Source organism: Bombyx mori, chromosome 7 (genome assembly GCF_030269925.1).
Source record: "Bombyx mori chromosome 7, ASM3026992v2".
Lineage (NCBI taxonomy): Eukaryota > Metazoa > Arthropoda > Insecta > Lepidoptera > Bombycidae > Bombyx > Bombyx mori.
This window is the reverse complement of record NC_085113.1, coordinates 6067182-6079360: the sequence shown is the minus strand read 5'-3', so window position 1 is coordinate 6079360 and position 12179 is coordinate 6067182. Positions and strand designations below refer to the sequence as shown.

Here is a 12179-nt window from a genome sequence, read left to right as displayed (position 1 = left end):
CTTCTAGGGAGAAGGAGGAGATTGGTGATGACTTACAATACCCCCTAACATCAGTAAAAAGACAGAAAAATAATATGGCACAATACGATTTAATAGAAAATCTTCATAATTGATAATACACCTTTATTTTAAAAATTAAAAAACAAACAGACAAACTTACATTTGATAGTATTGTAAGTTGTCTTAACACAAAATTGTAATAGCTCTCTCATTACTCAGGAATATATCTGCTATCGATGTGTGTTTAAAAACACAAGTCCAATAAGATACTTAAAATAGTTGTTAAAAAAAATTATACAAAATTTAGTCTATATCTACATTTTCATAGTTCTACGTTATCGAGCACGCGAAATCAATAAACACAATGCAAAAGAAACGGCCATTCGTAGAAAGGTTAGCAAAATTAAATGATGCGAAGCGTATCAATATATCTATCGTGATTTATATCGAGACCAGTTATAAATTGTGGATATGTTGTTTAATTAAGAAACTGGAACGCCATTAAAAGAAACTAATACCAGTCAGTAAGCACATCCTTGTTTCGGTGGCGCCTCATCATCACTACATAGTATAAAACAAACTCGCTTTCTCAGTCCCTATATCTGACTGTCCCTATGTATGCTTAAATCTTTAAAACTACGCAACGGATGTTGATGCGGTTTTTTAATAGATAGAGTGGTTGAAGAGGAAGGTTTATATGTATAATAACATCCATTAAATAGTGGAGAAATCAATAATAAATTAGTTTCCGAAGCGAAGCGAGGGCGGGTCGCTAGTCAATAATAAATTACAGTATCCGAAGCGAAGCGAGGGCGGGTCGCTAGTTTATTATAAATCTCTAAATCAGTTTTACTGGTAATATTGCTCGCTTCTTTACCTGTCAATACAAAATGAACAATAAAATATATATATATTTTTTTTTTATTGCTTAGATGGATGGACGAGCTCACAGCCCACCTGGTGTTAAGTGGTTACTGGAGCCCATAGACATCTACAACGTAAATGTGCCACCCACCGCGAGATACAAGTTCTAAGGTCTCAAGTATAGTTACAACGGCTACCCCACCCTTCGAACCGAAACGCATTGCTGCTTCACGGCGGAAATAGGCGGGGTGGTGGTACCTACCCGTGCGGACTCCCAAGAGGTCCTACCCCAGTGAAAAGTCCAAAATGACTTTAATATACTACTCAATATACTTACAATCATTAATTACTTCCAGAAGACAAACCAATTCGGGTACATTTTTGTCGAACAGCTGTAAATACTTAATAAATTGAAAGGAATTATCTAATACAAACAGTATACCAACTTTAAACTTCTATTTCACAAGCAAACAATTTGATGCATTCCTTGCTCTAATTTGCCATTCTAATCTGAATATAATCCACAGTAAAGGCTGTGGTATTTTAAGCTTCGTGATAAAGCTTGCATGCAACAAGATTGAAGACAACAAGCTACCAATCTCGAAGCATCAAAATCGCAGTCCTTGATACTTTAAATTCAAGGGTAACAGCTTTAAAAACGAGATCTGAGTAATTTCGTACGAAAACAATCCAAAGAAGAGGGCTTGACCAAATCAAGAACTGTTTCAAAATTATTTTTTATTTAAAAGTAACCAACTGACGTTCGCCTGCACGAATAAGTGTCCTTAAATGAATTTGATATTTAATATTAACAGCTAGTGTAGTTAATAGTAACAGTAATAGTAATAGAAGCAGTAATGCGTTTCGGTTTGATGGGTGGGGCAGCCGTTGTAACTATACTGAGACCTTACAACTTATATCTCAAGGTGTGTGGTTCATTTACGCTGTAGATGTCTATGGGCTCCAGTAACCACTTAACACCAGGTGGGCTGTGAGCTCGTCCACACATCTAAGCAATAAAAAAAAAAAGCTACCTTCCAAAATTTCTAAATGTTAATCCATTTATTTGCTTACCGTAACCAACTTTAACAAAAGGATACTATAAAGCAGAGAAATAATCGCTTCTAAAAACGTTATTTATAATACTTAGTCAACGGTCGTTAGCGCGAATCCAAGTGCCGTGAACTGCCTTTACAGTTTTCTATCATTTTATACACTCGTTAACATTTGCAAATAAAAAGAGCGTGAATAAGTTTATAATGCGAATAGGAATGGCACACTTAACTGACGCCATTTTAAAACTGTCTTTCGCTCGCCTGACCATGATTCCAGTATAATTAAATTTCTTAAAAATCGTTCCTCGTTGAATTATGGCAAAAAGATAAACGCCCATTGTTATCTGCAACCTGTTTTGATGCGTTCCATCGGTTTATTCTTGGAAACACCAATTTAGTTGTGACTATGTTACATCAACACGTTCAGTTTAACTGTGTGCTTAGTGCGAGTTTTTTAACGTTCTCGATAGCGTAAAAGTTAACTCATATTTGTATGGAGTGGGATCGTTTGCCTACGTTTGCCGCTAGGGGCGCTGTTCCAACTGCATACAAAATTGGACTAACTTTTACGCTATCGAGAACATTAAAAAACTCTCACTAAGCATACTGAACACAACTCAGTAGCGATGTATTCTGAATTGTGTGTTCTTCGATTAGTTCGGCTACTTCTCGTTTTAGGAAGATGACAGTTCACGAAATCGCAATCGGACAACAACAGATAGTAGAAAGCTATCCTCGTATTTCAACTTATTTTTATTGTGTGTTTTTTTTTAGTTGAAAACAAATTCTCGGACTGACTGAGGCGAATAACGAGTCGCTTAGACACACCTCAATGTAAGGAGATACTACCCATACATACTATCAATGGCAAGGATGGATGTAATAAGCATTTTTTTCCCTACTTATTCTCTGATAGCCTAAGCGGCTATTCTAACAAGGCACAGACGTGCAACGGGCTCAACCTGGAAGCTAGTAAGAGCAGTGCTTCGCAGAATCTACCACCGGATCGGAATCGAGACCCATTGAGAAGATCCGGTGAGAAACTCGGTGGACTGGGTCAAGGGAATAGTTGACTTGCTGAGCTGCTCGTTGCCAAGCTAGTAAATGAGCTCACAGAGCTCAACAGGGACCCGTAATGACATGTTTAGGGCGACGTCGACTGTTTACCATTCGTTCCACCGGATCGGGTATGTAATTACTGAGGGCCACGACAAGAGGGTTTTCATGGTTTTTTTTATTTATTGCCTTTGTAGGCAGACGAGCATACAGCCCACATGATGGTGAGTGGTTACCGTCGCCCAGGGACTTCAGCAATGCCAGGGGCAGAGCCAAGCCACTGCCTACCGCTTAATACTCTCCACAAGCCGCGTTTGAAGAGGGATATGTCGTAGCGCTCGGGAAACACCGTGGAGGGGAGCTCATTCCATAGCCGGATGGTACGTGGCAAAAAAGATCTCTGAAAACGCACTGTGGATGACCGCAGTGGCTCCAGGTAGTATGGATAAACTCTACTCCGATGGCGGGCGGTGCGATGGTAAAAAGGAGATGACGGTATCATCTCCAACAATTCCTCAGAGTCGTCGTGCTGCCTACCTCTATCTGCCTGTAGTTGTTTGTATTACGGTATGGATAATCCTTTAACTCTATGTTCATGAGTGAAAAATCTCACGGCCCACCTCTGATATTAGTGTTACCGGAGCCCATAAACGTCAGCTAAGTCCCGTCATCCTCCTAGAGCCATGAGTTCTATATTTCATTTTTATAGTACAACGGCTGCTCCGTCCTTTAAACGAGAACGCATTACTGTTTCGCGGCACGCATAAACGTGCCGACGACGGAACCACAAACCGATAAATACTATGCTTTACAATCGTTTTATTAAACCGGTGTTTATAAATTTAGTATGTAAATTTAACAAACAAAAAAACGGTTGTGAAAGTAGTTCCGTAAATTAATAAATCCGTTCTAGACAAATAAAACAAAAATTCTCCAAGCGACAAGATCTACTCTTATTTTATTAATAGAATAATTTCTAAAATATTACGGCTGTCGTTGAATTGTTTTTGTTGCCTAGAGCGTGGGCTGTATTTTGGTGCTAACGTCAATAAAAACTAGATTCAGAGCGAAGGATTTTTTGATGTACAACACGTGCACGTACGATCAGATTTTATTTTGTAACTGCAACTAACTGTGTTGCCATACTTATTAGGGTGTTCCCACATTTAAAAACAGTCATTTTATGTTTAGGATTGACCTAAACATTTGTAACATATAGGGAAGAAAATTGAAATTAATGAAATCCATAGGATAACACCAATGGTAATGTTCACCTTTAGAGATAAGAGCGTAGTCTCAACTACATTTGAATAACTGCTATATCGATCAGATTGCGTAATAAAGAAAACTCAAAACATGATGACACCGATAATGACATCATATCTCACGTAACTTAGTTTGACTACACATCGCAATTAGTGAAGGTACCACCACCCTGCCCATTTCTGCCGTGAAGCAGTAATGCGTTACGGCTTGTAGGGTGGGGCAGCCGTTGTAACTATACTTGAGACCTTAGAACTTATATCTCAAGGTGTGTGGCGCATTTACGTTGTAGATGTCTATCGGCTACAATAACCGCTTAACAACAGGTGGGCTGTGAGCTCGTCCACACACCTAGGCAATAAATAAAAAAAATAAAAAAAAAATTTGAAAGTAATTTTATATCAAGATGTACTCCTTAAATCTGGAAATCTAAGTTAACGATCGGAAATTATGTCTAAGCTATCAATTCGAAATCGGAAACAGCGGATAACAATAATAGTTATTTGAATGGGGCTCATTAAAAAGTTTCTCTTTTCACTTCGTTCCTCTTAGCAATAGAACAGGATTTTCTCGCTTCCTTGCAATCTAGACCAGTTGGCGAGTTAAAAACGTACACCGTAACATAAATCCAGATACATACGTAATTATTAAATTATTTGCCTGGTATCCGACACAAGTATCGAAATAAACTTTCAATATATAAGATTGATCATTTACAGCTACTTTATTCTTTTTTAATAGTGCATATTTTTTGAAACAGTCCGTAAAGAGTCAGAACCCAGTCGAAATGTGTGATACTTTCCAAAATGGATCATTAGCAGTTTTAAAAAGTTCATTTATCTTGAACCCGAAATATAACTGAAAGCTGACACACTGCGAGTTCCATGATGAAGAAGATGTTAATTTTTGTTTTGCTATTTTTTTATTTACTTATTGCTTAGGTGAGTGGACGAGCTCACGGCCCATCTGACGTTAAGTGGTTACAGTACTAAATAACCTTTAGCTTACTGGCAGTAGACAGGAAAAACACTATACTGTAACTATACTTGAGACCTTAGATCTTATACCTCAAGGTGGGTGGCGCATTTACGTTGTGAATGTCCATGGGCTCCAGTAAACACTTAACACCAAGTGGGCTGTGAGCTCGTCCACCCATCTAAACAAAAACAAAAAAAAATCAAATCCTGCACTGTTTTTTTAAAATACTAAAGTTTATCTACCTTACGAACAAACGAGGTTTTGATAGATAATTTTTTTTATTTTTCAAAAAGCCAAAACAAAATTGAGTGCGAGGTAGTGCGCTTTTGGCCTTAGAGTACAGGCTCTTGGCTGTAGCAGTCAAGTCACAAACCACTAGACCAACATGACAATCAAAGTTACCAATCAACATACAATCTGACATGAGAACATCTAAAACACGATTTTATTATTATTATTTAAACGGATGAATTACCTTATTGAGTGATTAGAGCCCAGGGACACCACTACGTGAATGCGGTTACCTACTTTGAGACATGTAGTCGAAGTCTCAATGAAAAATGGCTATTATAAACTGGAACAAATAACTAATTCTCGGTAGGAATAGGCAGGATGGTGGGGCCTACTCGTGCAGGATTACAACACGCCTTACGCCAACACACGGCTCAACGCAGAGTTATTTCGAAACCAACCCAATATTTATCTAATGAACAACTGCAGAAACAGTGGCCTAGATCGTTAATTTTCATACAAAATAAAGAACAACATTGTAAATTAAGATAAGAAACCTATTTGGGTCGCCTAAGATGACACCTAATTGTAAAAGTTATTACTCTAATTGGTACTGACGTATATCCACCACTACGTCTCTTCCTGTGGATGTCGTAATGATGACCTTGGTGTTTCTATACGCGAATTTATTCATAAAATAAACCTGTGACTGGTTTTGTAAGTCCAAGGGCTGATATTCGATAATTTATAAGAGAACACAGAAACGCGAACCAAGTCACCTATACAATATAGGTGTGTGACTTCGAACCCACATCTCATATGTGCGCGTGTGTTCTTCTAGGCTGTATCTATAGCCAGCACCAGCAAGAACTATCTTGCCTATTCTGTGCGCATCATCATCATAGTCGGTTATTCTTGGCAGAGCATTCGTGGTCATGTGGAAGAATCCTTGTTTATTAAAGCCTAATTATTTCGACCTCATGTATTAGAACGCTGATGTCGATGGATTCCGATGACCTCATAACACCAGATGGGCTATAACCTCATGATGACACTTACTTTGAAATATCCTGAATAATCTGGAAGCTTAAAAGAAGATCGCGCAAAGAAAGGAATATTGTTGTGTCAAAAAAAAATGAAAACGCAGTAGGTATATAGCAATTCTATATTAAAATATTTTTGTACATTTCACAGTGATGATTTCAATATCATTCAATATATATTTCACTGGTTCAAAAGATTCCAAAAAATGGTCGTGATGTTTTAACTGAAACAAAAGAAAACCATTAACAAATAATAATGAACTCAGTTTTCTTCTTGTGTTTATCCCAAAGTATGTGGAGTCGACGCAAAATATCCCATTATTGCCATGTTAATAAATTCAGTATATGAACTAAAATGACGAAAAACTTTTAAACACCTTTCTAATTGAGAACAACTTCTATTTAAAATTGGAAATCACGTACATAATCTATGTAATTACGTAATATGTCATTATTATTTTTAAATTAAATTAAAAATATTCTTATATACATAGATGCCGTATCTAACTCATTTTATACATATTACAATTCCAGACCGTAATCAATGACGTCTCAATATTTAGCTCCAGTTAATTTATTATATTTTCGCCTTTGTTAGAAAAAAAATTGTTTTGCTAAATTTGAAAGAACTGTCTCTATTGTTTTTTTACGGTTAGCACAAAAAATCACGCATTCTTATCAACTAAGAAAATAAAAGACTTTTTTCCCTCTGGGATCTGAGAATCGAATAATTTGTCTCGCGTGAAAGGGACTAAAAGCGAACTTTTCATCCCGGTTGAAAAAAAATTAGTAACTATAAGCACCTAGGGAGAAAAGTAGAACATCCCCACCCGTGATTGTCACGACAACGATTGTCACGACAACAATTCGCCGGCGTCAATGTCCTACTTTTCTTCCTCGGTGCGTATTAAACTATTAATAAATAGAAGACAAACTGCTTCATATTTGCCTATACATAGAATAAGCTTAAACTTTCATACCTCGATAGTTTATGGGCTTCTCAACATATTCTGTGGGCTCGTCAATCTTCCCTTCAAATAACACCAAGCCAAGCTTATTATCTCTTATGAAGAAAACGAAGGGTCGATCGACCCTTAGTTCTACGCCATCATTAATGAGCGGCACAACCATGGCTGCGGACGCCGCGGCAGCTACAGTCCCCTGCTCATCCACTGACATGTGCACTTTGTGATATAGGTTGCTAACATACGGAGTTGTGCCTTCAAAGATGCCGGAGAGGTTTGCCGACGGTGAGAAAAGGGCGTTGATGCGCATCTGGTATTGAAAATAAAAAAAAAGTACATTTATGATTTGCTTTTTTTTATTGCTTAGCTGGGTGGACGAGCTCACAGCCCACCTGGTGTTAAGTGATTACTGCAGCCCATAGATATCTACAACGTAAATACGCCACCCATCTTGAGATCTAAGTTCTAAGGTCTCAAGTATAGTTACAACGGCCCTTCAAACCGAAACGCAGTAATGCATTTCAGTTTCACGGCAATAATGGGCAGGGTGGTGGTACCTACCTGCCTGGAATCACAAGAGGTAAGTAAACTTAATTAGTGTACGCCTGCCAGCCGTCCAGATTTTTTTTATTTATTGCCCTTTTAGGCAGACGAGCATACAGCCCACCTAATGGTGATGGGTTACATGGACATCAGCGACGCCAAGAGTAGAGCCAAGCCGCTGCCTACCATTATATTTATGTTCAGAATCAGTTATTACAGCTGTCATGTTGTGTGATAACCCTTAAGCATAAAAATAAACTCTAGTACCGGTACATTACTGGTGGCCCGCTGGCCTTTCCAGTTTCACCAGAATAGGTGGGTGAGCACGGGCTCAGCAAGGAGGGTGAGATTTGCTTACAGCTACCCGAGCGCCTCCGAAAGTTTTATGAATGCATCTACTACCCAAAAACCTACATAAAAAATATAGGTGATATTAAATTCAGCAGGCTTGTTCTTTTGTCTGGCAAAAAAAACACTGATTTTGTTGCATGACCTTTTTCTTAATAATATGTAATAATATTAACTTCAACTTTATCGATAATTTTGATATTTTCATTAAATCACCAGTTCATATTTTTATATTATTCTTGGTTGGTTGGTATAATATAGGTAAGATCGCAAAATATAATTCATATTTTATCATTTTATCAATATGTAATTCGTATTTAAATATAATTTCTAAAGAACACAAATTATCAACAACAAAAGAATACCGAACAAAGCTCGGTCATTATCTAGTATTAATTAAAATTGAAACATACGAGTACATGATACTCACACTTTTCAAAGCTTGTATTATGTCTTCATTGTAGTCCACTGTGAATTTGGGCAGGGACAACTGAACTTCAGTTGATTCCAGGAGATCGGATATTTGAGGTAGACTCATGAATGGCAGATCTCTGATGAGGGCGGCACAGCCATCGCGTTCTATTGGCACCAAAAGGATCATAGAGTAACGCTTACCCTGAGAAAAATAATTAATAACTTAAAATTTTGATGTATTGTGTTAATTTACTTTTGTATTCTAGTCTATTCTATCGGCCCACAGACGTCCACTGCGGGATATACATAGGCCACCCCCAAACCTTGCCACAATCATCGGTCCTGAGCTGCTAGCATCCAGCATACCTTAAAATTATTTGATTTACTCTGATCTGAATCTCACAAATCTCGACGCTTTCTCGACAAAAGAATATTAACGTTTAATTAAAAAATTAACTCGCAATAAAACTTGCTTAATTACTGGGTAAAGGCTGTAAGTACTGCGAATTTTTGCTACGAAGCAAACATGCGTTCCACCTTGGGGGGTCGAATAGCCGTTTTTGAACCTAATTTTCCAATGGTATCTAAGAGTTACAGTAAACACTTCATTTCATAAAAGATTTGAGCACATGCCATGTTGCCGACAAGATAGGTAAAATTGCACACGAGACGGCCTAATTTTATTTTACATTATTTCATTGATTAGTTTTAAATAGGTTTATGAATCTCTTAATTAAATCTTTATTTATGATACGATTAACATTTAACGATTCAAGGCAAAACCGAAGGAGTTACTATCTATCTATCAACATGTCATCATACTATGCTATCAACAGAGACGACTAATAAAAAATAGCAAAAAAACCATGATTACATTCAATCCGTCAGAACATTCCAACAGAAATAAATGGAACGAATTCTTATATTATACGTATAAATATTACTAGTAATATCATTATAGTATAAATATTAATAGTAATATCATCATCTAGATGATGACCGAGCTTTGCTCGTTTTTTTTATTTTTTATAACGCCATCTTGTTGTGTCTTTAAAGCAGTAAAAATAGTATTATTATTCGCCAATAGATGTCGGTAAGAGTCATAAAGTTGATTATTGATAAAGTTGATTATTGAAAACACGAAAAAAACAACATTTTCTGAAAATAAATCGTAGCTAAACCGATTTATCGCCCCCGAAATGCCCTGTATACTAAATTTTATAAAAATTGTTGGAGCCGTTTCCGAGATTCAGATTATATATGTATACAAGAATTGCTCGTTTAAAGGTATAAGATTTTAATGCGTATCCGACACTTGTACCATGACATTATGTATAAGATGTGAGCTTTGATTGAGAAACCTGATCATAATTCCCAAGTGCGTCATCGCGCGCGTCAACACGTCGCTAAAATAAAAGAAATACATTCTGCTATTGAAAGTCGACGAACGTGTCAGACATCGCTACGTTAGTTCCACCTTGCGACTTGAGGTCGAAGTCTCAATGCTTTGACAACAGCAATAGACAAATTGATAGTATCGACTCGCGCATCACAAAACGTCGTCATCTATGTATGTAATGATATTAAGGATTGGAGTATTTTGTGTATAGCTTGTCCGTACTTAAAATGTTTCACAATATGCTTAGGGCCGGTCATCATAGAGGTACTTCGGAAACGTGAGAAGAATAACACTTCATCTGACTTCTTATTAAGATTCAACAAACTTGGACTGTTTCCTTGTCTGTCGAAGTAACCCAATAAAAAATAAAAGCTCAATGCAAATTTGTAAATTACTAAACAGTTGTGGTGGGAAAGTTTTGATTGTATCGCAAGAAAATGCGAGTACGTACTTATCTATATATTACGAGTAATACGTGAAGCAAAAATTTTGTACCCCTTTTTACAAAAATTGCGCGGACGGAGGGGTATGAAATTCCTACACTTTTAGAGAATATAGAGAAAGAGTGCCGAATTTTAAATATTTTTTTTTAATTATACTTAAAAAATACATTATATCAATAAAAAATATATATTACACACGCTTCCGTATATTTGACACACACACGCACGCATACTATTTGTTTATTGTCAAACTTTTCTTATTGTTTATAGTCTGTGGTGAAATTGAGAATAGATTAATATTGTATGTCTCTATTAATATTTGCGTAAAGTGTAGTCTCGGCGAAATCTGTGATTATAGAAGTATAAAATAGTCTTTGACAATAGAACCTTAATAATAGTTAAACGTAAAATTTCAATTAATTATAGTCGAATTTGCTACTGCGGAACCACTAGTATGTATAATACTATGATATTACCAAAGACCTCATCCACTGGAATGATTCATTTTGTATGTATATAATATATGTATGTTCAATTTTAGACATTTTATACCTTTGAAAAAAGATGTGTGGTTTCATGTAGTATTCGTAAAGTGCCTTATTATAAAAATATTAATTTTAAGTTCTATTCGAGGTATAAAGAAAAGAAAGCTGGAGGTTTCGCAACAACCCACGATCATTCGGTAACGTGCGAACTTATTGTGGTACACTTCATTCACGGTTGTTTGAATAAGAGTTAATGTATTGCGCAAACGAACGCTCTGAGATCGTGGTCAATTAATGATAAAAAATATGTTATTTTTTGTACGTTATTACAAAGTTAAGTCATACACTGTGTGCATTACTAATTTGTACGTTATTACAAAGTTAAGTCGTACACTGTGTACATTACCAATAAAAATCTTACGTTACGGACGTTTTTTTCCCGGTTAGGGTACCCCTCCGCATCGTCCCATAAGGAACTTCGTTCCAAAAACGTAATAACAATACTTAAGTGCCTACCGCATACGGCAGCTCCACGGCATGTGCCCTCAAGTTATCCACATAAGCGTATTGTATATCTGTTTGAAGTTCCATCATGGCCACATTATGGCAAACTCCCTTGTTGTAGAAGCAAGCCGGGCGTGTAAACTTAGGATTGAAGGCTTGCATCCAAGAACCCTTGAAGTAGAGGGCATTTGTCACAATCATTTCTGTGAAAGCGTTGATTTGCGCTGGAAAGTAAAGAAAAAAAATATTACAATACAAATACAAAAAATATTAAAGTTACCATTGTATTATAGTATGCGTGAAGCGTATTTTAACCCAATTTTATACGCGTTATGATCTAGAAATTGATTTTTAAGAACCGTATGAACATCAAATTTATTTGTGGTTATAGGGTTATATAATCGATTTACCGGACACACTAAGCACAGTTTCAAATTCAGGTACATAATTCGACGCTTGAAAGGCAAACGTGACTAAGCAACAATAACTGCTATGTACATAAATGATAGGCAATAACCGTATTCGATGCGCAAAAAATATATATTTCTAGGTCTATTAAAATCATTTCAATCCTACAGCTACTAGCTA

At 36.6% G+C, this 12179-nt stretch overlaps 1 protein-coding gene across 1 annotated transcript in view; it reads right to left on the bottom strand.

Moving 5' to 3' along the window:
* Positions 1-7456: 7456 nt before the first annotated feature.
* serpin-3 (serine protease inhibitor 3) overlaps positions 7457-12179 on the bottom strand; it is a 39578-nt gene continuing 34855 nt past the window's right edge. The window contains exons 11-13 of the mRNA XM_062669271.1: positions 11604-11815; positions 8777-8962; positions 7457-7765 (exon numbers count right to left, since the gene is read on the bottom strand). Coding sequence (XP_062525255.1) covers positions 7457-7765; positions 8777-8962; positions 11604-11815 — 707 coding nt within the window. The remainder of the gene's footprint in view (positions 7766-8776; positions 8963-11603; positions 11816-12179) is intronic.